The following is a 24,537-nucleotide window of genomic DNA, read 5'->3' on the forward strand; positions in this document are numbered from 1 at the left end:
AATTAGTGTGCCAATTGATTTCAAGAACCGGTTTAATGTGTAAAATTGTGGCATGGCAAATTGGTATCTAATAATGTCTGTATCACAAGTTTCAATCAACACTTTTTAAGAGAGAGAAAGAGATGATAAGAATAGGGGGAAAAAATGTGATATACTTGATATGTGTCATGTGTGTGGTGGTAGATGGTGGAAGGTTATTATTATTCTTCCCACCACTAAATTTCAATCTATCTATTGAGTTCTCTTCTCTCTCTGACTCTCTCTCTCTTAAATTCTTGTTTCTCTCTCCAAATGTCATTTTATTTCATCTTTTTTGCTTTCTATATCACTAGGAGTGGTATGTTGACCCATTGTTGGCCCATTTAAAACAAGTGGATACAACATCACCACCTATTTTCTAGAGGAAAGTTGAGATAGAGAGTTATAACTACAGATGACTTTGGCTCTTTCTCTCTCTTTGGAACTTTGATGGTGGACTGATGATGGTGGAGGGAGGGGTTTTACCAAGGAAAAATAAATTCAGGGATCGGGATGTAACCCTTAAAAATAATGAGGGTATGTCCACAAATTTTTTTTTCTTCTTTTGTCCCTTAAAGTGTAAATGTGACGCCTTAAGTCGTAGTAGTTGTGATATTATTATCGTTTTGTTATCGGGCAACTCTAAATTTGATTGGCGAAAGCATTAGTAGCCCGACTAATTTTTTTTAGTACTGATGAAGTTTGAGTTTGCACCTTTAGCCGGTTCGTAGACGAATTGAATTGAGTCCAAACCTCCCAACATTAGTTGGCTCGGAGGAAAGAAAATGGTCCGCTCACCCCTTTATAACTTAAAACTTTAGCTTGATCCCTTTTCTTCTTATTAGTATGTTATATTTTGTTGCAGCAATGTAAAACCGACTCAAAAGAATAGAGAGCTTCATCCTCTTAGACTTCAGAGAATGAAAGAAGAAATAGACTAAAGAAGAGCGCCAAAAAAGAGAATGAAGAGATGCTTGACAAAAATAATGTTTGTCTCGTGAAAGTATGTTTTTCGACGGGTTGTGGCGCCAAAAATACCCCCAACGACCCGTTTATTAACGGGTCGCTCTAACTGCGTGGCCTGAAAGGGTTGCAGAGAGCAACTCACAACGCCCCAATATTTACTCATGAGGTAGGAAAAGCACAGAGTTTGATCGTAATTGCCACAGTCGACCTACTTTGTCTTGGTCAACTATGTGACATAATATGAACGATCGTGCCTAACGTGTATCTGGTGTGCCAGACACGCCACAACCACTTAGCGCGAGTCATGTCATCTTACACGACACATTAGGGAACCCTATCAACCATGACAGTCCTTGGAGAATCAGAAAAGTTATCTTCACTCCCTAATAACCAAAGAAACAAACTAGCTAAAGAGATTGAAAAACACTAGCTCTTCATAGATAGACAAAGGTACAAAATTGAAGATATTTTCTTTTCATTGAGAATCTACGCTAAAAAGAAAGTGGACCCACAACTCAATTGCCTCAAATAAATAATAAAAGGCATCATCAACTCACTCTTCATCTCCATTGGGAAATAAAATTTCATAATTTTAAATTTATTTAATATATATTTTTCTCAATTTTTAAAAAAAAAGAAAATATAATTATTTTTGTATGATCACCGGCCGGCAAGGATGCCTACACCGGTAAGTGTAGTGAGAGAATGTTTAACGTTAGAAGCATCACGCGCCGTCGATGAAGCGGTGGTCGTAGCACGACGGCGTAACCACGCGCAGACAACTTCACTTCACGCGCTCTCAGCTTTTCTCTCTCTACCTTCTCTCTCTCTACTTCGTGAAGCAATTTCTCGTGTTCGAAGCTCTGTTTATTCATCTCGTATTCAATTCAAAGCCCTAGAACTTTGTTTTAGTGTTGCTTTAGATCGTCTTCCTTCTTCTAAATCTTCTTCTAATTTACCTGATGAACCACCAATTTCAAATTCATTCATGGCCGCCATTAAAAGATCTCAAGCTTGTCAAAGAAGACATCCAGATAATTATCATCTTAATCAGATTCAACAAATTAACCAGCAAAATCAACAACCCATAGTGAAAGTTGAATTACAACAATTGATTTTATCAATTCTTGATGATCCAATTGTTAGTAGGGTTTTTGGTGAAGCTGGTTTTAGAAGTTATGATATTAAGTTATCAATTGTTCGTCCACCTAGGGTTTTTAATTCTAGGTATCCAGCTCCTTTATTCCTCTGTAATTTAACTGGGGTTGGTACCGAATTAGGTCAAAAAGGTTTCAACTTTCCGTTTTCTTCAGGGATTTCTAGTAGTGGGTTGGGGAGTTCTGATGGTGGTGGTGATGATAATTGTAGAAGAATTGGGGGAATTCTTGTTAAGAAGAAAGAAAGGAATCCATTGCTTGTTGGGGTTTCTGCAAATGAAGCTCTTAGATGTTTTAAAGAGATTTTAGAGAGAGAAAGAGGAGATGTATTACCTGATGAGATCTCTGGTTTGAATTTTACTTCCATTGAAAATGAAGTGGTTGAGTTCATTAATGGAAATTTAAGTGAGGGTTTATTGAGGTCAAAGTTTGAGGAGTTATCAAAGTTGATAAATTGTTCTTCAGGTCCTGGAATTGTGGTTAATTATGGAGATTTGAAGGGTTTAATTGATGAAAACTCTATTGAAAATGGGAATTTCTTGATTACCCAAATTAAGAAATTGTTGGAAATCCACCATGAAAAACTCTGGTTAATTGGTACAGCTCCAAGTTATGAATTGTATTTGAAGTTCATAAGGAGATTTCCCTCTGTAGAGAAAGAGTGGGATTTGCAACTTTTGCCTATAACATCTCTTCTACCTTCTTCCATGGGAGCTTTAGGGTTTAATTCTCCTCCTCCTCAAAGGTATATTTTCATCCCTATCTCTCTTAATGTTATCAAATTTCTCCATTATCATATCTTGTTGTACTTTATTATAGTGAGAAATTGTGATTGGAGTACTAGAAAATTGAAAAATATAGTTGTTTGATTTTGAAGTTCATTCAATTGGTCTAAATTTTAATCTTAATGAAATCATCCTGCTTATTATCTTCTTATTGCATATTAAACTGTAAAAATCTGAACAAACAATAAACTATAATTAGGCTTGATTGATAATTTGATATAAAATAGATTTAATGTGTCTAAATGAAGATTCCTTGTTTTTGTGCTTACCTAAGCAATACTTGTGTCATTGGTGGTAGCTCTAAGTGGTTTAGCTATAACTCTATATGAAAGCTCTCCTTTAGTTGGTTGAATGGTACTACTTAACAGTCTTTTCTTTTCTTACTTGCTCGTCAAGGTTCCTAATAGAATTAGGATTTCGATATCTTTCTTATCATGATTTATGATTTATGCAAGGAAGGAACTCTAAATAGGATACCCTAAACTTCCATTGAACATGGGTTGTGTGTTTGCCTTTTGGTTTGAAAATTTAACTCCACTCACACTTGACAGCCAAAATTGTTGTTGGTATGGTTGTGTAGTTTTACCACTATGAAATCTAGTCGGCTCTCTCAGTAATGTGATGGGAGATGTGAATGATAAGGGACAGTACCATTTTGAGGCTTACACAGCATATCTTTGAGAAAACAGTTGCGAGGCATTAAAGCATTAGTCTGAAATGTAAATTTCGCAGTCTTTAGTTATTCGTGTTGATACGTTTGACTTGAGATCAAAACCTACCATATAATCTCGCAGTGTACGCCTCCAACCATTTTTAAAACGTTACGTCACACTAACAAAGTTTTACATTCTGTATGACCAAATGTGTAAATCCTTGTTAACATGATGCGACCTCCAAGAATGCTTCATGTTCCTCTCAGTTTGTTGGACAAAGTTGGGAAATAGTAGAAGAATTGTTATGATAATACATGTGAATATAAAATTAGATAGTTCCTTTTGGGCCATCTCCAATAGTAAAAGGATACGTTTTACAAGTATAAAATGGTAAATCGCTTGTGCTGTGAAACAAAACAAAATGATATAGTACCTATACTCTGCATTGTGTTGCGTCCAATTTCTATGTAACCTTTACTCCTTACTCTGTTTTAAGATTCTCTAATTTAACTATTTACTGACATCTAAATCTTACTTGAGCTTCTGGTTATTTATGTCCACTTGATCTCATAGTTTTCTGTTTATGCGGTGCTTCAGTTCAATGGAATCATTTGTCCCATTCGGCGGGCTTTTCTCCGTACCATCTGATATGAGGGTCCCTATATGCAGCAGCGACCAATCTATATCTTGTTGTAACCTATGCAATGAAAAGTACGAACAAGAAGTTAATTCTATTCTACAAGGTGGATCCTCTCTTTCAGTTGCAGATCAATACAACGCAAGCTTGCCATCTTGGCTGCAGACAGACGAGCTAACTCCAGACAAGGGATTTGATATGTCTAAGGTGCGTTTCATGGGAAACTCCGGAAATCTGATATTTAGTGAAGTTCAAATTTTCTGTCAATATACCAACTGCTTAGTGATATGCGCAATATTTGGGCGGGCAAAGGGATGTTATGGTTAAAAAATGATACCCATCTTCTTAGGTGGTCTCTGTTTTTCTTTTCTCTTTCTTTTTTTTTCAATTTCAGATTTGAAATCTGATTCTTGATCTGAATTGATTCGAGTCGGCTTCCAGAGCCTGGGAAATAGGTGCGTGCTCACGCTTAGCAAGTGTCAAGGCCCTTTGGGTGGGCTCGTAGAACCTTCACCAAGAACAAAACCCCGTGCCCACGGACTTGGGTCTGGGTGTCAAAAGCGGGTACACGATCAATAACGGCTAAGGTTTGGGGCGTTACAAGTTGTCAATGAAACAGTTGCAATATAGATTGCCAAACACTATGAAAACGTAGAAATGCATGAAAAGTTTATGTGACTATATTCATGTAAAAACCGTATCCATCTCTTCAGTGCAGGTCAAAGATGATGGAGCGGTATTGAATGCTAAAGTAATCGGGCTACAAAAGAAGTGGAATGATATCTGCCGACGTCTTAATCACACCATGTCGATTACGAAACCCGAGATTTCTCGGCTCAGACCAGATATTCTTCCAGCCATTGAGGGCTTTCCATTTGTTGTAGATGGACAGCGCAAAATCGATTGCAGTAGCAGCATAAAAACCTCTCCAAGCAAAAGCTTGGGCGAAAATGTTTTATCATCCACACCAATGGGATTACAGAAGTTTTCCGCGTCGAACCAGAATATGCCACTACGACTTGTTTCTGAAGGTAAAGATGATAATTTCGTAACCAAGATAAACGTAAATGCTGCAACTAGTGAATGCTTCGCGACATTAGGTCTAAGTTCTGCTGCTTGCACTCCGACCAGTTCAGGCCTTCCCAGTTGCCATACATCACCTGCAACTTCTGTGACAACCGATTTGGGATTGGGCTTGCTGTACGGATCTACCTTCAAAGACTCTAGGAATTCAAAATCTCAAGCTCATAAAGATCGTCTTCTGGATATCTCTGGTTGCTCCCCTTCGCATATCGGTTTGGTTTCTCCAACTATTTCAACGGTTCCAGTCAGGTCGTTATCTTACTCTACTCCTCGTTCAAGTGGTCAATTTGATTCAAGTGATTTCAAGACACTGTGTAGAAACCTGGTTGAAAAGGTTGGTCGACAAAATGAAGTAATATATGACATAAGTGAAGCGATTTCTCACTGCAGAATAGGTAATGGAAGACACCGAGATACTAGCTTGAGAAGATATACATGGTTAAGTTTCCTCGGTCCTGATAGAGACGCAAAGAGAAAAATCGCTTTGGCTCTTTCAGAGATAATCTTTGGAAGCAAGGAAAATTTTATCTTTGCTGATTTGAGTTCCGAACATGGGAGTACTAGTTCTAGCACTATCTTTGGTTGCCAAGAAATGAATGGGTACGATACAAAATTCAGAGGAAAAACAGTTATCGATTACATTGCCGAAGAAATTCGCAAGAAACCCTCGTCAGTTGTGTTCATTGAGAATGTAGATAAAGCCGATCTTCTGGTTCGGAATAGCTTGGTGCAAGCTATGAAGACGGGTAAATTTCCCGATTTGCATGGAAGAGAAATTGGCATCAACAATTCAATCTTCATCGTAACATCTGAAGTCTCAAATGATGGTAAAACGATTTCTTCTGCGAACAAACAAATGAAGTTTTCTGAAGAAAAAATTCTGAGAGCCGAATATCGGCAAATGAAGATTTTGATTGAACGAGTTGTTCCCGAGACCAACACCATATGCAAACATTCAAATATCTATGTCACTTCAAGAACATTTATGAACAAAAGAAAGCTGACACTCAACGAGAAAGACACCCACCACTCTGAAATCTTCGAAATGACTAAACGAGCATGCAAGATACTAAATAAGCCTCTGGATTTGAATCAACCAGCCGAATTGATTGAAGAAAATGATGAGAGTTTAGTAAATGTCGAGAGCAACCCTTCGTCTGAAAACTCAGAGTCTAAGTGGGAAGATTTCTTCGATCAAGTTGACAGAAGCGTAGTTTTCAAGCCTTTTGATTTTGATGCTCTTGCAGGTGAAATATTAAACGAGATAGACAAGAGTTTTCAGAGTAAATTTGAACCCAACGGAGCTTCACTGGAGATTGATTTGAAAGTCATGGAGCAGATATTAGCAGCAACATGGGTATCTGAGAACAAGAAAGCAATAGAAGATTGGGTAAAGCAAGTCCTTGGGAGGAGCTTTGCTGAGATTAAGCAGCGCCTTCAAGAAGTCCCATCCGGGTCTGTTTTGAAACTTGTCGTTTGTGAGAATCTGTCGACGGAGGAGAAAGTATCTGGTATTTGTCTTCCTGCAAGAATTGTTCTGAACTGATTATATGTGGATAGGAATTGCTTGGTCTTGTAAATTATATATATATATATTTAGATGTAACTGTAGTTTATAGTATGTATATGTAAATGTGTTGTTTTTGCCTACTGTTAAAGTCTCATACTTTTATTGGGTTTTAGCAATAAGGTTGTGTTTCTCTTATATTTCTGACTAGCTGTAATTCAAGTTTTTACTGATAAATAAAGTTGCCATGGACATAGTTCAGCCTCTCTCTATCTCATCCTCACTTTTTTTTATTTGAGGACCAAAAGCAGTCTTATACTCTTATGTCTTTTTTTTTTCTTTAATTCAGATCTGACTTGTACAAATGGTCTGGATGATCTTACTTGAGTTGCTTTCATAATGTTGTTTAATTCCTCTGCTTCGCCTGAATGACTAATTTAGTGTAATTTTGAGTCCATTTGAGTAAAGAATGGGATATTATTTCAGTTTACTTTCTATGTCACCTCATCGTTGTAGACGTAAATAAGTTTGAAGTAAGAGTAAATATTTTGAAAGGATGTCATCGAGTAAAACAAGTCGGATTCAGAAGAATCTAACCCAGGTCTGAGTTAAAGGAAAAACAGTCACCATCTTGTTTTGTTCTAGTAACCATGTAGAGAGAGAGAGAGAGAGAGAGAGAAGTACCATTATCCAACCCTCTTCCACACATCCAACATCCAAACAACTTGGACTTCTCACACCAAAATTCATACAACCAGATAAACCAAATTTTGAAAAGAGAAAGATAAAGAGAACTGCAAAAAAAACAGTAATAGAATTCCTCATTAATGGCTACAACTTATCTGACTAACAATCCCACCTCCCCTTTTCTCTCATCTTCATCATCTTCCTCCCCACATTCATTTCTCACAAAGCAATTTTTGAACACCCTTTCCTTCTCTGTGGTACATCCATTAGAGAGTAGTTGCAGAAGATCAACTTTCACAATAAATGCAAAGAAAAAGAATCCATGGCTTGACCCATTTGACTATGGAGATGATCCTGACATGGTAAATGGTTCATTATTCACAGAAGGAAAACAAGAAGAAGACTCAAGACCACCTGATAATCCAGACAACCCATATGGATTTCTCAAATTCCCACCTGGTTTCATGCCTGAAGTTGCTTCAATTGGATCAAAAGTTCGAGGCGATGTTCGAAGATGTTGTTGTGTTATCTCTGGTGGAGTTTATGAAAATCTACTGTTTTTTCCTGTAATTCAATTGATCAAAGACAGATACCCAGGTGTTCAAGTGGATATTGTTGCTTCTCCTAGAGGGAAACAAACTTATGAGCTAAACAAGAATGTGAGATGGGCAGATGCATATGATCCTGATGAAGATTTTCCCGACCCGGCTGAGTATACCGACATGATCGGAATTCTAAAGGTTTGTCTTAGTACTATAAGCTCTTGCTCCGCGCTTTAATTAGTACAAAATTGTAAACCAATCCCACATCGGTTGGGAACGAAGCACGGTTACCTTTATAAGGGATTAGGATCCTTTTGCTAGTGAGTGGAGCAGAGAAGCTCGGAATTGCCAAAGTGAACAATATCGTTAGCAGCTCGAGAGGCTAGTCTGGACAACCCTATAACACTTTATCAACACGAGTCTCTGTTGTGATGTAGTCTTCGAAGAGTCTGGTCTAAACCAATCCCACATTGCTGGGAAACAAACTGTGGTGCCCTTATAAAATACTACTAGGCACTCTTTCCTGGTAACGCATCTTAAACTCGTGTGGCCCTAAAGTGCGAAAGCAGACAGTGTCACTAACAATTTGAAAGGCTGATCCAGACAATCCTATAACACTATTGATGTTCTTTTTTTTTTTGTTAAATGACAGGGTCGTTACTATGACATGATCTTATCAACGAAACTAGCTGGATTTGGGCACGCGTCATTCTTGTTTATGACGTCTGCTCGAGATACAGTCAGTTATGTTTACCCAAATGTGAATGCAGTAGGAGCAGGACTAATTCTATCTGAAACATTTATGACGTCTGCTCGAGATACAGTCAGTTATGTTTACCCAAATGTGAATGCAGTAGGAGCAGGACTAATTCTATCTGAAACATTTACACCTGAGAGATTGAACTTGTCAGAGGGTGGTTTCAACATGTAAGTTCTTTTCTCCTATTTAGTCGTGTTTGTTTTTTTAAACATTCTCATAATCTGACTCTTCTGAATCAAATGAACTCAAAATCAACCCACATAACCTAACTAGACGAGTCGGACATCACAAGTCAGAAAGAACAATTAGTGCGACTGGAGACAATTCAGACCTTGAGTCAGATTTCACATCTGATTTAGCATAAAAAAGGACTAAGTTTTTCAGCTTTAAATTGACTGAATGTCATCATGTATATATATATGTATAGGTATGAACAGATGCTTGATTGGTTAGGGAGACCAAGGAACAAAGTACCCAGACAACCAGTTCCACCATTGAAATTATCTATTTCGAGGAAATTGAAGGAAGTAGTAGAAAAGAAATACAAAAATGCAGGTGCAGAGAAAGGGAAATTCATTGTAATTCATGGAATAGAATCAGATTCACAAGCTTCAATGCAATCTAGGGGAGATACTGATAGTTTGTTACCAATTCAAGTGTGGAAAGATATAGCAGAAGCAATAAGGTAGAAATATTCTTCTTTAATAACTACAAAATATTCGAATTTTCGAAATTTTAATAGACTAAATCAATTTAAAGATTATTTATTGCCTTATATGGTTTGCTTATGTCAATATCTTGAGATCAGGGGAGTGAAACCCGTCTTCGTCATTCCTCACGAGAAAGAAAGAGACGATGTGGAGGAAATAGTTGGAGATGATGCCTGTATTTTGTTCATTACCACTCCTGGACAGGTTAATCGATGATTCTGTCTCGCAAATTCATATATATATATATATATATATATATATATATATATATATACTCTTGCGACTTATTTGGAAAATATGTCTTATACTTCACTTTTCTATCAGTTGGCAGCATTGATCAATGATTCTGTTGGAGTTATAGCTACTAACACAGCTGCCATACAACTTGCGAATGCACGAGAGAAACCAAGGTATGTAAACATTCAAATTTCACTCCATTTGCTTCAACTCTTCAATTGATATGACCAAATTATAAGGAAGTTTGATCACTATTTAACAGAAATGTCTAGTCTCACATAACATGCTTGAAATTGTATGACAGACAAATGATAACGAAAAATTTGTTCTAGAATCATGTTTCCAATTGTTGTTAAAAGAAATATTATGTATCTGCAACCTGAGCAGTTGCGGGTGGGATGACTTAGGATCGGCCATTGGCTGATCCCTGACCCCCTCACCACGGCACCACCACGGATTCTAATTAACTCGGTCGGGTTTTCACCAACTCTTACATATATGTGTGTATATATGTAAATATGCATAAACAATACCCATTTGTGTACTACAGAGAAAGCAAATTATGTGTAAGCCATGGGATTGATCCAGGCTAACCCTAATCCCTATTTGATCTCAGAGTCACTAATATTAAGGTGAATCGGTCGATAGGAACTACAGTGTCTGTTTTTTTGCTCGTTGTCTGAATATGACTCATCTGACCCAAATGGACCCAAAATGAGTTCGAATGAGACAAAAACAAACATTATGAAATCTGGCTTCAGTCAATTCAGACCTTTAGTCAGAATCACTATCTGACGTGGAAACAAAAACAAACACTACCTTAGCTTCTTAACTCGAACACAATAATAATAAGTACTTTTTGAGTATTAAGAGTATATAATAAGATCTTGTGATATAATTTTGCAGTATTGCATTATTCGGGTCTGAAGACAAAGGGAAACTATTTGTTCCCAATGCAGCAGAGAAAAGATGTGTAGTAATTCCATCCAAGACAGGTAAATTGATTGATATCGACGTAGAATCTGTAAAAAGTTCACTTCAGATTTTTGAAGGGTTATTAGCCTATGCATAAATTGGAGGGTTTTTTTTTTCCGAATATTATCTATGTTCAAAATGTATATCCTATTACTTCTATGTTCTCTAAACAATGTCATAAGTGAAATCAAGGTCTTGGGATCGGTATGAATTCGGTCTATCTTTTTGTGTAAGAGTGATCAACTTAAGAAGATCATCCCCCCTAAACCATCATATTTGGATCAATGCGTATTGGCTTCACAAGCAAGGGTAAACTAAATGAAACCACGAAAACCTAATTTTATATGTCAAATGGATTCACCAAAGTTGATAATGAATGTGACATAGAATTTGAAAGGTGAGGATGGCATGCATATGTCTCTTTAGTTTGTTTTTGTTTGTCTAACTCATCTCAATAGTTGCCTCGGACTGATTTTGCGTCTAATTCAGTCAGACATAAAAATAAGTTTGAAATAAGACTCCATTACCTGAAATAACCTAAAATAACTATTGTTTGACTAACTAAAACAAACCAAACTTGGACTACTCAGATGAAAAGAAGTCGAACTCAGACAATTCAAATTCAAACACTCAAAAACAAAAACCACCTTAGATTTACCGAAGGAATGTCGTTTATTAATTATGTTAAACAACTTCGCAAAGGATGTATGGTGTTGGTGCTCTATTATGGAGTATTTGGTATGATACAGTTACTGAAAAATTAATAAGTAGAACATGATGAATTATAGAAACTATAAGGATTCAAATAGGGTATGATTCAACCCTACTACATTTATTCTAACGAAACCGAAAAATTAATACCCATGGAATTATGGAAACTCTAAACAGAGCATTTTCAATCGGTAAGTCCGTAATGTGTTCAGAAGTATGTGGTTCTCAAACTTTTTCCCAAAATACTTTTTCGTTCTCTCCAAATGTTTACGTCTATATTTTCTTTTTTATTCTTTCTCTTTCTTGGAATATCACTATTATCCCCTAATCACATTCCACACGATATTAAATAGTATTCACTATCTCCATCACTTCTGACTAGACTGCATTCTAAGTCCACAGAGGACCTGTAAAACAACATGACATAAAGTCACCACTATTCCAAGATATTTCCACACACACACACACGAAATCCTCGATGACCTCTAATCGAATAATAAGTGAGCACTTGAAAGTTATCTCAACCTCTAAAATCGAGTCAACAATTGGTTGTTCAATTGGTCCAATGTGTTGACATAAACTCCTAAATCCTAGAGGTCCCAGGTTCGATTCTTATAGGAGGTGGTTTCCATGGTTTATTGAACTTAGGTTATTAAGGTATAAATAATGTTGTTGGGCTTTAGGCCATGATTTGGTTGGGTTATAGGCATGTTCTTTGTTAGAGTTTGAGTTCGGCAGTTATCGTGTTTAACACATCTTTGATGTATCAATGTCATTGTAGTGAGTATCGTAGATCGAAGTCAATTTCTAAAAAGAAAAACTCTAAATCGAAGATTTTATTTCTTTTAAGTAGGTCAGGTAAGATTTATCACGGGACGTATTTTCGATAAAGAGATACATATGTTACCATCCAACTGAAATGGGTGCACATTCTTTTAAATCGAACTCCTTCCCAATATTAGTAGTAGCTTTTTTGTTGAACACGGATCCAGGAGGCTAGGAGCATTCATGTTGGTGGTCCTGAAAAGGAGCAAGAACAATCAAAACGATTTAGACAATTGAGATGACCAACCAATTTTAAAACCATGCAATCATAGCCTGAAAACTCTCCATCAACCCCAATATTTGACATATTTTCTACAATGCTTGCTCATTCTAATCATTACTATTTACATGAAATATGCACGCTACCTAAATATAGTACTAGTATATATGAAAACAATAACTTTAAAATCAAATGTTATGCAAATTCTTTAAAATCAAATATGTTGTGATTTTGATTCGGTTGGCAATTCCTCTTCAAGAATTAACCCATATGTTTCACAAGGATATATACATGTGTTTTGTGCAACTTGTTTTCTTGATCTTTCTACGACATCACATCTAAAAGGTATCAAAACAATAGCCATTTTGTAAACAAAATATAACCTAGATACTAGAATTCATATTATTAATTGTAAAATCACATAAACAATGTCGTTTGCGCTCCTATTTAATAACGAGATGAGACTTTATAAATTATTTGTGATTCTTCATAAGGAATTTCTAAGTTGTGGTTTGGTCCAAACAAAATCTCTTTGTGGGTCACACCTCAACTAATTGTGGGCAAGTTTTAATGGTCAAAACTAAACACTCTATTATGCGAAGAAACGTAAATATTTTTTCTCTACAAAAGGTCGTAGATAATTTTTTGCCCCAATATGGGACGTGTGTACTTTGTCCAGTCCTGTCCCAATATGGTAATATGTGATATCTATTCGATTTCAACTTTGGAAGATTTCTAGCATTGAACCATGATGTGGAAATTGGAATGTTGGTTGGCTATTTGATTGTGTTTTCTTCAATGGTGTTGACACCTTGACTAAGTTATAACCAAGTAGTTTGCAAATACTATACTGTGTAATAAAGTCGATCCACCCTCATATATGACTTTTCCTCTCATCCATGCTAATGAAAATATTAAATGAGGGATAAATATACTTTGGATCTTTTGTAAATTTGGGAAGAAAAACTTCCTTGTTTCAAAAGTTGATGTAATCCCTAGTCATTTGTAGGTCTAACATTGATTACCGATGTCAACGGTTGGCAGCCCAAGTGGTTCCAAGGTGTTGACATAAACTCCAGAAATCCCTGGAGGTCTCAGGTTCGAATCCCCAGAGAAGGTGGAATCTTTGGTATTTAATTTTGGGATTATTAGGGTGTAAATAATGTAGTTGGGCTTTAGGCCATTATCTTGTTGGGCTATAGGCCCGGTCTTGTTTCAGTTTGAGTGGGCAGTTATTGAGCGTATCACATCTTTGATGTATCAATGCCAGATGTAACGACATACGTTGATCGTAGTCGACTTCCAAAAAAAAAAAAAAAAAAACATTGATTACCGACAATGACTATAACATGGTGGGATTTGAGAGATTAATTTTTTGCATACTCTTGGCCTCAAGGTTAAGGATATCAATTTATTGTTAATTTTTAATATAGATATTTCGCTATACAGAACTGGAATCTTTTAAAAATTTAGTGTTACGTACACAACTAGTACGAGTAAAAAGCAGAAACTATATAGACCACATTACCTCAACCTAAACATGATATGATCTGTCTTATTGGTAGCCCTTTCTTTCTATTAAAAGATTAATTATTTCCTTTTCTTGTTAAAATAAAAGATGTACTCCACATTTTCTTATTATCTACTAATTGTAGTGTTCATTTTCTTGGTTAGAGTTGTTATTGCCTCTTAAATACCATTAGGTTGTAAGTGTAAAATCTATTTGATTTGTACATAGTTGGGTCGATTATACGTATTTTCGCATGGAGGTAAACAGGTACTTTTCTAACCAGGTGGATAGCTATGCACGAGTCCCCACCACTAACGCTAATTTGACGGGACAAGTAAGCAGAGTTCAGACTCAATGTGTCCACAGATTTTTCGGGGGTTCAGAAGATCTCGTTCAGGTAGCAGACTCGCAGTATAGTCGATCTCGTTCGGATGGCGGAGTCGCAATTCCCACAACCTCATTCAAATATGGCGGAGTCGCGATTCCCACAACCTCATTCAAAAATGGCGGAGTGGCGGGCCATTTTCCCGGCCTAATTAGAGAAATTATCAATTTCGGAAGAATCACAGTATCTCTCCGTGGCACCCCCAAGTGGTCATACTTTTCTATTTTCACCTTGTAAGAATTTCTTTAGTTATGTCAAAAACATTAATTTACACCATCACGTTTTCGTCACGATCGAAACCGTCCATCCTGTTATCGATTCGTGGGTCCAATTCTCAGATCTAAATATCAGGAGTACACTTGTGTTGTACAAATTAAACAAACGGCTCAGAGTGTCCTTACGAATTTAGAGAGAGAAAAATCATCGTAACCATCTCTCGTGGTAAACGAAAAGGCTGACAATATTAAACTAAAATGTATCCCACAACTTTACTAACCAGTCATCACTTTATCTCAATCTGACGGTTTAGCATACAAAATCTGTTTTGAGACGGAATCAGACCGTTAGATCAGAATTCTTAAGAAAGGGAGTAGATTTACGGGCCAAGAGTCTACTTTTGGATCACGATTTGTGATCAGACCCAATAATTATCCGGCATATAGAAATGGCCCTCAAAACCATATCTTCCTTGATCATTTTAACAATAATCCTTTTTTTTTTTAATCTTTTTAACTGTATTTTTCCAAAGTTAAATTCTTGGTCTCGTTCTTTTTGTTAAAAGAAATTGTCTATAAATGACAACTTGACCATCCCTTTTATCCACTCTCTCCATATTTGTTAGAAATAAACTATCGATTGATCACCAACCGATCATTTAGTAGCAACATTCATCAAAGTCAAAAAAGTCGATCTCTCTCTTCTACCCTTTTTTTCCACCACCAAGTCGATCACTACCATCATAATCTTAATCAAGAAAGAAAAAAAAGGTAACATTGTTGATAGAAATGGTAAAAGTAAAAAACACAAGAAAAAAAACATCTCTTACTGTTCACAAACAAAAAAAATTGATTTGTAATAATTACACATCGCTCACAAAAGTGTCTTAGAGTCAGAGTTACAGGTGAAAGTTCAAGCTTAGTAAGTGTCAGGCATCTTGGTGTAGAACAAAGTCTCACACCACAGAGGGTGATGGCTAAGGAAGGACAAAATAATACATGTGGGGGTCCATGGTGTTGCTGCGTACCGTAATGGGTTGGGCGGATCGTGTGTCTCGCCAATGTCAAGGCCTTTTGGTGGGCTCGTGGAGCCTTCACCAAAATCTCGTGCCTGCGAACTTGGGCTGAGTATTTAAAGAGGAGACAACATCGATAACTGCTAAGTCTTGGGACTTCACATGATCTCTTTTATCTTTGGGCCCATTTCACAATGCTGAAAAACATGAGGGGCCAAACCCAGTTGGTCACTAATTTTAGCCAAATTGAATTAACCCTAGATTTGTTGGACTATAATAACATCAGGACCAGGCTAGTTTTTACTCTCTTCCGGAGCTTCTTTCACAAGCTCTTCAGTCTCCCCAATACTCTTTTCTTTTTCTCTCTCTCTCTCTCTCTTATTTAGTTCTCTGTTTTCGTGATACGTGCTTCTTGTAAAACCCTAATGTACCAGCAATAAAATCTTTTGATCTTCTTCTCTTTGAGACTTTCTCTCTCTCTCTCTCTCTCTCTCTCTCTCTCTCTATCATCTCTCCTGTGTTTCTCTTCCAATGTAGTTTACGCCCAACGAAGAATGGCAAAATATCACCGAAACAACGTCGGATCTTTAGTAATTGACAGACATGCCGGCGGAAATTCACGGTTATGGTCGGCATTTTCAGGTGTTGCTTTTCGTCGGAAACTTTTAGATACTATGAGATGTGGTATTTCTCGCCATCGTTATGAAGAAGATTCAGAAATTGAGTCACCTGAACAAATACAAGAACAAAAAGTAGTATCAGAATCGAAAAGGAATACTAGTAATGGCGGATCGGAAACATTATCAGAGATTTTGAACTCATCTAGAGCATCGGAGGTAAGTTTAGTTGAAACAGATGAAGAAGCACAGAGAAAAATCAAAGTATTTGAAGAACTTCAAAATGTGGTAAAGAAATTACAAGTAGAAGAAGGATCAGAACAAATTGAAGCGGCATTAGGTGTTAGGAGATTAGCGAAAGATGATTCAGATGCTAGAATAACATTAGCAATGCTTGGAGCAATTCCTCCGCTTATTGTCATGCTTGATTCAAATGATGTTGATTTTCTGATCGCTTCTCTTTATGCTCTTCTCAATCTCGGAATTGGAAACGATATGTAAGGATCATCTTAACTTTTTGCCCTAATTTTTTTGTCATTAATTTCTTCTTTGTTTTATTTTGTTCATGATCATCTTGATCTTGATCTGTTTGTTCTTCTTGATCCTAAACTTATTTCAATGATCCTGTTTTTTTCATGCATTTTTGTTACCTGAAACAGTTCCGCCATTTTAGCTCCATTTCTGCAAAATGTCCTAATCTAATTGAAACGTTTTTTTTTTCCCACTTCCAATTTCCGTTTCTTTAAACTTTTGACCTTTCATTTTCTCTGTTTTTGAAATGTGATTTTAACAAGTTTTCATCAATTTGCAGGAACAAATCGGCCATTGTTAAAGCAGGAGCAGTTCATAAAATGTTAACAATAGGGGAATCACCAGAAATGTCTTCTAATCCGTCGATTTCAGAAGCAATTGTTGCTAATTTCCTTGGATTAAGTGCTCTTGATTCAAATAAACCAGTAATAGGTACATCTGGTGCTATTCCTTTCTTAATTAAAACCCTAAAAACTGAAACATCAAGTTCCCAATCAAAACAAGACTCACTCAGAGCAATTTATAACCTATCAATTTTACCTTCAAATGTGTTAGAAATCCTTGAAACTGATCTTATCTCTTTCCTCTTAAACACACTTGGTGATATGGAAGTTAGTGAGAGAATCCTTTCCATTCTAAGCAATGTAGTTTCAACCCCAGAAGGTCGAAAAGCGATTAGCAACTCACGGGATTCATTTCCGATATTAATCGATGTATTGAATTGGACTGATTCCCCTGGTTGTCAAGAAAAAGTTACTTACATTCTTATGGTAATGGCTCATAAAGCTTATGGAGATCGACAATCAATGATCGAATCAGGAATTGTTTCAGCTTTACTTGAATTAACACTACTTGGTAGTACATTAGCACAAAAAAGAGCATCAAGAATTTTGGAATGTTTAAGAGTTGATAAAAGAAAACAGATTTCATTATCATCAGAGGGGAATAATAATAATTACAATGGTGGAACAATTTCAGCACCAATTTGTGGGTCTTCTTCATCAGGACCAAACCCTGATCTAAATCAAGATTTTGAAGTTGAAGAAGAAGATATGATGAGTGAAGAGAAAAAAGCAGTGAAACAATTAGTTCAATTAAGTTTACAGAATAATATGAGAAGGATTGTTAAAAGAGCAAATTTGCCTCAAGGGTTTGTTCCTTCTGATCATTTCAAAACACTTACTGCAACTTCTACATCAAAAAGCTTACCATTCTGAGATCACAAGTAAGTTCTTTTACTTCTAAATTCAAATTTATGTTTCTTATATTGTTTTTAGTTATAATGAATCTCATATACTATTAGATCTTACTGAAATAGAAATATTGCCCAACAATTTACTGCATATAAACAACCAAAGTTAGTTTCCATGAATAATGACTGACCCATGATTTAGAACTTCAATGAGTTTGGGTGAATACTTTTATTTGTCCATCTTAGAAGACATAATTCCTTGAATTGTTGACCTATAACCCAAAAACTAGTTCTATTTCAGCCTTCAATTTCAGTCATTTTCAATAGAGTTAAAGTTGTCATCTTGATTTGGAGAAAAAGAATGAGAAAGCATCTCAAGGGTCTTTAGTTATTTAAAGTGTGGGGGTAAACCAAGCATAAATGTGGGTCACAACCCAAAAAATCTCACGTGGGTTACTTCAGAAAAGTAGTATTTCACTACCCAACTCCCCATATAGTTTATTAATGGACTACATCTATTTTTCCACCCAAATTATAATTATTACTACAACCGACTTTTAGATAGATAATGTTTCAATCAGTTAGAGTTTGACTCGGAGACATACGGCATTTGCGACACTATATCTATCTTCAATTTTAGATCACTTCGAGTTGATGAATTGCGTGTTAGGAAATATAACATTAGCCTCTATGGCGAAATGTGAACAAGACTATGAGACTAAGGGCATATTTGGAAAATGATCTGGCAAGCGAAATAATAAAAGCTGATTTGGGAGAAAATCGCAAATCAACAGTTTACAGTTAGGGTTGATTTGTCAACTTCCTCGTGATCTGTCTCCTAAGTGAAGAACAAATTTGACAGTTGATTTGAAATTATCTCCTAAATCTGCTGGAGATTTCCTTTTCTCTATGACTAATGAGCACACTTTTTCCTCTTGTATTCCATAATACCAGCCTACCTACAAGGTGAGTGTAAACTGTAAAGGGTGTAGGATAAGTTGTCTGTACCATGTGAAAATATGTGAACTTCCAAACACTTTTGGACAAAACTGTATGGATTCTTCTTCTTTGTGACAGCTACCAGAGAGTCCCAGATCTGATGAGAATAGACTCAGTAGCTACTGTTTATCAAAAGCTTTGCTAGTCCTTAGGGTTATGAAATAGTTGGTTGGTACCTGTATAATATATGTGATGACATCATTTTTTATATGGAATTTCATGGAGTTATAACTGAGGGGTCACTTTCTTAAGATTCGTACACACTTTGTCTTTCTCCCTTTAATAATTGATATTAAATCAAGGTCTAAGAGGTTTTCTTTCATTATCTTCTATATGAAAATGGAATATTTACTTTTCACTTTTAACCTCTTAAAAGAATCTTTTAGGGTTTTCCTCTACTTTCTTCTAACTTCATTTTTATACAATTAATAGGATTAAATGTTGCCCGTTCACCTAAGTCGGTCGTGATTTTGCACTACGGGCGTGTAGAATACCATTTTTGTTTTGCCATTTTGAGTTGAATCTGTTTAAAATAACACACAATATAGAATTTCTTAATATCGCGTACGGCGATCTCTTTCATTCGAACATGTGGTTTTTAATTTTTTGGATCTGAAGTCTATTTGAATACCTCGATAATCTTGATTTCATTAAGCACAAAATATTTCGTTTGATTAGTTAAATTTTATATTTAGGGAATGAGAAGGTACTTGACTTTGATTAATGAGACTTTGTTTTTTTAATCTTATAAGGTACAACTTCATGAGAAGGGAGAATGAAAATGAACGGTGGTTGATGAACAACATGTGCAAATTTCTCCTTTTGATTATATACATACAATCGACATAAAAATGCTGCTTGATTTTGAGTTCAATTCAATGGGCAGATCATATCTCTCTCTCTCTCTCTCTACATCTTGTAAAGCATAAATATTAGTAGTAATCGAATTTTGTTTAGCTTATAGTAGGAGGGATTGTTTGTTAAATTTTAGATTATGGTTTGAGATTTAGTTTTTGTAATGTTGATGAATAGATGTATAAACTAGTTGAACTAAAAATTGAGGTTTTCATTTGTTGGTTACTTGAGTAGTCTTTTTCCCTTCAAAAAAAAAAAGAGTAGTCTTTTTCCATCATGGGACTTTCTCTGTTGTTCAGACCAGTAGTTGGGCTTTGTGAGATATCTTGGCAGAATATACTTTTCTCTTGTTTACTGCAAAGAACCAGGCACATAGATAAAAAGAGAATTCATGTTAGACCACCAAAACACATGTTTTTTTTTTTTTGTAAAATTGGACTCAGAAGAGTAAACTATAAGTGGCATCATGAAGACATCCTGAGTCCTAAATGTGGTACTGCTCCCTCAACTATTGAAAAATTCAATTCCAATATTTCATGGGCATAAGAGAGAGTGCTCAACTACTATACCAAATGGTGATGGACTATTCTTGCTTTGGTACAAGGGCGTTTAACCTACCAAAACTTCGAGTTAAGATTGTTTAACGTAGGTTCGGTGGGTTGTATGATTTTGCCTCGTTACATTTATTTGTTTTCCAAAAGAACGTGATTGACCGACTTTAAATATAACTTTTTTTGTACCTCATTCCTTTGTTAATTTGCTAAGAAACTTGTAATGCATATTAACTCGGTTCTGAATATGTTTCTAAAAACCGAACCAAAGGATATCTTTCAAAATAGTTTAATACCTAAATGTAAGAAACTAGTTGTCATATCCAGCTTCATTTGATTGTACGGAAATATTAACTCATAATGGTAAAATTTATTTATTAAATAAATGAATGGACTTTTTCTTCATTGTTAAATACAAACTTCCTTAGACCTTAGTTGGAATCAATGAGTGAGCAACTATAAACAAGAGTTTGTAAATATGTCTTTTGTTTTAAATTTGTTTCACTAATGAAATTTATCTGACTCAAACCTAAAAAAGTTAATTGTCCTTCCTGATAACATTTGGTAGAAGCATTAGGGTAAATTTTCCCCTAATTTTAAGAATCTTGCTGGACCAGTGTAGTAGGTTTCAAATGGAGGTCACCCTGGCATTATTAGGGTTTATTAATGATGGGGTAGTAGTCCATTCAAAGCAAGATCGGTTGGGTAGATATGTTGAAACATAATTAATAAGTAATAAGGTATCTAAGTGCACGACCTATCTCACCCATAAACAAGGCCTCATGTTTACTGGGGAGAAGAAAACCAACAGATCTGCCATTAATCCACCACCATGCCACCATAACTCTTTCACTCTTCTCCTAGAAATCATACTCTCTCTCTCTTTTTAAATATTACAACTAGTCACGTGGTATTGTCGGATTTTGATCTCCAATGCCTTCATGGGACACAAAAGGGTTTATCGTGAACTCCCTTATACACTACTTGGTCTACTCTCTTTAGTAGGACATGGGTATTTTAGTCTTTTTATAGTTTGAAAAGACTGTGAAAAGACTAAAATAACCTTTGTTTCTTTAGCCAACTCAGCTATGAACTGTGCGAAGGAGTCCCCCGATAATTTTTCTTATTCGGGCCTTCTATGAAGTGTGAGTACATCAGAGAGTATCCCGTCGAATTTGTCGGCAAAGGAGATCTTAGAGAGAGAAGAGAGGAGATAAAAGGAAGAACAAATTTTTGATGGGTGGTAGAATTTAGATCATTCCAATGAGACCGGTCGTACCTAAAAATTCTGGTCATGGAAATTGGATAGAATAAGCTGCACATGTAAGTTTTGGGTTGGTTTGGGTTGTTGGTGTTAAGAATTCTGGCGCTGGAAAGTAATATAAGTTGGATTTGGGAAGAATTAGATTGGTTTGAGTTAAAAAAAAGGGGGCCACTAATCAATAAGAGAATTAATATTTGAAGGGAAATTTTATAAGGCCTCCCCAATTTTGTTAAAAGGCCTCCTCATGAACCATTTTACTTGCTAAATTATCACTGAGGGGAGACTTTTTAACAAAAATGAAGGGGCCCTACAAAATCTCCCATATTTTAATATTATAAGAGGTAACTGTTTGGCCATGGGGGCAAGGCCCCTCTTGGCCCTGGCATACATATATTCCTGACCACTATACTTCAACCGCCACCACACTGTAACCACCACAACACCTCAAACACCATCACCATATTTCCACCACCATATATTTATCACCACTACCCCTATGTTAACATCACCAGTGCGATATTTCTACCTCCACCACAGCTCAACCACCACCACACCTCAACCACCACCACAGTCACATCTCAATCATCTTCATCACCATTGCTCTGAAGGTCTAACACCACTACAACTTCAATCAGCAACCGCAACTATTTCTATTATCACCACTACCACTTTTGTCATAAACTTATCATGAATTATTTTTATGAGAAAAGAAAATTAAAGAAGAAAAGTGTAAATTACGTCGCCAAACTACTTTTTTATTTTATTTTAATTAAACCATAATTTCATAAATGATAATGATCACAAAATTACATGGTAGATTAAATCATAATTTCATTCATAAGTGATAACTTTTTTTACTTTTTTTTAAGTCAAGGGAAACAATTTTCATTCATAAGTGACTAAATCACAATGTTACATGGATGATAATTCATTCTTATTTCTCTCATCTGAAAACTTCATGAGAGTCACATACCTTTAAATGCAAAGTGCCTCATGAAGGAAAAGAAATTGGACTAGAACAGACACAATGAGCCTAAAGATCGAGAAGAAAAAACCTTAAAGGTCGACAAAAAGATCCTAAAGATTGAGAATTAAAGACTCTAAAGGTCGACAAAAAGAAAATTACAACAATGATATCAAGTAATAAAAGTGAAATCTGCTTCCTTTTTTTCCACACCACCACCACTAACTGAGTCACCGAACACACCAACTTTTGAAGACCGCGAATCATTATGTAGATAAGCCACAAAATCAACATATTGTAGATCCATTGTGTAGAAGTTGTTATAGGTGAAGTCAGGGGGAGAGAAAGATGGAATCTTGAAAATTAGGTAGAGATGAAAGATAAAAGAGACTAAATCTCATTAAATAACAAAAAAAGAGAAAAACTAGCCGGACAATTGAGAAAAATCCACCAATAACCGACTACTAACCATTAAATTTCACAAAATAACTGAAAAGTAGGAGGAAAAAGTGGTTATTAGTAACTATATATAACTTTTTTTTACTTATAAGTAACTATTTTGACAAATATATTTTTTATACTTTTTAAACTCTATTAAAGCAAAAATACTTTTAGTAGATTTGCCAAACGACACCTTAATCATGCACCAAAAATTAAGAAAGAAAATAAAAGAATGAAAAAAGGAAGATGAATGGCAGGGTGCCTCCGTCCAGTTTCTCTCTCATTTTCAGCTGTTTCCAACAACCACGGTGGTTGACCACCATCACAACCACCATATTTGTTCTCCTCTCTCTCTCTCTCATCTCTATACAGAGTAGAAGAGGTATTCTAGTGATGGTGGTGGTGACGGGAGGAGAAGATGGAGAAGAAGATGAGCATCCTACAATCTTTTTTCCTTCATGGGATTTATTAGTAATGTGGGTGGGCTTTTAAAAATCTAAATTTAGGTAACGTCACACTATCCATGTGTATGCCTAATAAAAATGATGGGTGCCTACAAGAGTTAACTAATTTTAAAGGAGACCGTCAAGTCCAGCGCTCGCTCCAGGTATGTATGAGGTTCCTATTGACATTTTATTTAAGGCAGTTTTGAAGGCATCCCCTGTATGTGTTAAAAGACTCATCCTTGGTGGCAAAGTTGGTAGAGGGAGTTCTAAAAGAAAAGAGACACCTTTTAACACTTACAATGTCAACCGTTGGTAGCCCAAGTGGTATCAAGGTGTTGACATAAAACTCTAGAAAGTCCTGGAGGTCCTAGGTTCGAATCCCAGAGAAGGTGGAATCTTTGGTTAAGGTCATTGTCTAGTTGAGCTATAGGCCCGGTCTTGTTTGAGTTTGAGTGGGCGGTTATCGAACTTATCACATCTATGATGTATCAATGCCAAATGTAACGACTAACGTAGATCGTAGTCGACTTCCAAAAAAAAAAAAAACACTTACAGTAGGCGCCTTTAACACTTCTGCGCAATTCTATTGACACCCTTCCCGTTTTGTGATGGACACAACTGGTTTTACCCGGCGGTCCTAAGTACCCTTGAGTACCTTTGATTTGGAATCGCCGGGCACTTGACTTACTTTTCTGGACGACACCAAGATTTTCGAAGTTGATAAAATATCAAAAGCTCTTCTCTTAGTGGTGGCAATCACCAAATCGAAAAGGGTGGAATAGTGGAATACTGGAATCCTCCATTCCTCGATGTTTTTGTTTTTTGAGAAATCGACTACCATCTACGTAAGTCGTTACAAGGCACTTCTATGGGATCGAACGCGAGACCTCTGCATTATAGAGTATATGCACTGACCAACTGGGCTACCAGTGGTTGGCATCCATTCCTTGATGTTGATCAATCACTCGATCAATTTGGTTCAACATTACGGTGCCTTTAACTTAAGTGGGGGCGCCTCTAAAACTTGGAAAAAGAAAAATAATATTTGACCCATTGACTAGTCGTTGAAAACATGATA

At 36.2% G+C, this 24,537-nt stretch overlaps 3 protein-coding genes across 5 annotated transcripts; all 3 read left to right on the forward strand.

The window, feature by feature from the left end:
• Positions 1-1,356: 1,356 nt before the first annotated feature.
• On the forward strand, positions 1,357-7,072 carry LOC147540061 (protein SMAX1-LIKE 7-like). 2 transcript variants are annotated; one of them, XM_086640431.1, is made up of 3 exons: positions 1,357-2,886; positions 4,153-4,423; positions 4,935-7,072. In XM_086640431.1, the coding sequence occupies exons 1-3, from the start codon at positions 1,661-1,663 to the stop codon at positions 6,843-6,845; spliced, it is 3,408 nt and encodes a 1,135-aa protein (XP_086496557.1). In that variant the 5' UTR covers positions 1,357-1,660; the 3' UTR covers positions 6,846-7,072. The 2 variants fall into 2 exon arrangements, with proteins under 2 accessions (XP_086496557.1, XP_086496558.1); XM_086640432.1 differs by having other exon boundaries at positions 1,407-2,886; positions 4,177-4,423.
• A 491-nt stretch (positions 7,073-7,563) lies between these two features.
• On the forward strand, positions 7,564-10,937 carry PNSB1 (NDH-dependent cyclic electron flow 1). 2 transcript variants are annotated; one of them, XM_086640642.1, is made up of 7 exons: positions 7,564-8,233; positions 8,688-8,833; positions 8,918-8,962; positions 9,223-9,480; positions 9,604-9,709; positions 9,830-9,915; positions 10,649-10,937. In XM_086640642.1, the coding sequence occupies exons 1-7, from the start codon at positions 7,634-7,636 to the stop codon at positions 10,812-10,814; spliced, it is 1,407 nt and encodes a 468-aa protein (XP_086496768.1). In that variant the 5' UTR covers positions 7,564-7,633; the 3' UTR covers positions 10,815-10,937. The 2 variants fall into 2 exon arrangements, with proteins under 2 accessions (XP_086496768.1, XP_086496766.1); XM_086640640.1 differs by having other exon boundaries at positions 8,688-8,750; positions 8,835-8,962.
• A 4,930-nt stretch (positions 10,938-15,867) lies between these two features.
• LOC147540063 (ARM repeat superfamily protein) lies at positions 15,868-20,018 on the forward strand. The gene is made up of 3 exons (XM_086640644.1): positions 15,868-16,713; positions 17,028-17,972; positions 19,691-20,018. Exons 1-2 carry the CDS (start codon positions 16,154-16,156, stop codon positions 17,962-17,964), a joined length of 1,497 nt encoding a protein of 498 aa, XP_086496770.1. The 5' UTR covers positions 15,868-16,153; the 3' UTR covers positions 17,965-17,972; positions 19,691-20,018.
• Positions 20,019-24,537: the final 4,519 nt, after the last annotated feature.

The sequence above is a fragment of the Eschscholzia californica genome, unplaced genomic scaffold (assembly GCF_041429995.1).
Source record: "Eschscholzia californica isolate CP2 unplaced genomic scaffold, dmEscCali1.0.p SCAF_5, whole genome shotgun sequence".
NCBI lineage: Eukaryota > Viridiplantae > Streptophyta > Magnoliopsida > Ranunculales > Papaveraceae > Eschscholzia > Eschscholzia californica.

Coding starts and splice junctions, on each gene's coding strand:
- LOC147540061 (XM_086640431.1), top strand. CDS start 1,661: ATGCCTACACCGGTAAGTGTAGTGAGAGAATGTTTAACGTTAGAAGCA. Junction 2,887..4,152: donor AATTCTCCTCCTCCTCAAAG/GTATATTTTCAT, acceptor TTGATCTCATAG/TTTTCTGTTTATGCGGTGCT. Junction 4,424..4,934: donor AGGGATTTGATATGTCTAAG/GTGCGTTTCATG, acceptor TCTTCAGTGCAG/GTCAAAGATGATGGAGCGGT.
- PNSB1 (XM_086640642.1), top strand. CDS start 7,634: ATGGCTACAACTTATCTGACTAACAATCCCACCTCCCCTTTTCTCTCA. Junction 8,234..8,687: donor ACATGATCGGAATTCTAAAG/GTTTGTCTTAGT, acceptor GTTAAATGACAG/GGTCGTTACTATGACATGAT. Junction 9,710..9,829: donor TCATTACCACTCCTGGACAG/GTTAATCGATGA, acceptor CTTTTCTATCAG/TTGGCAGCATTGATCAATGA.
- LOC147540063 (XM_086640644.1), top strand. CDS start 16,154: ATGGCAAAATATCACCGAAACAACGTCGGATCTTTAGTAATTGACAGA. Junction 16,714..17,027: donor CTCGGAATTGGAAACGATAT/GTAAGGATCATC, acceptor ATCAATTTGCAG/GAACAAATCGGCCATTGTTA.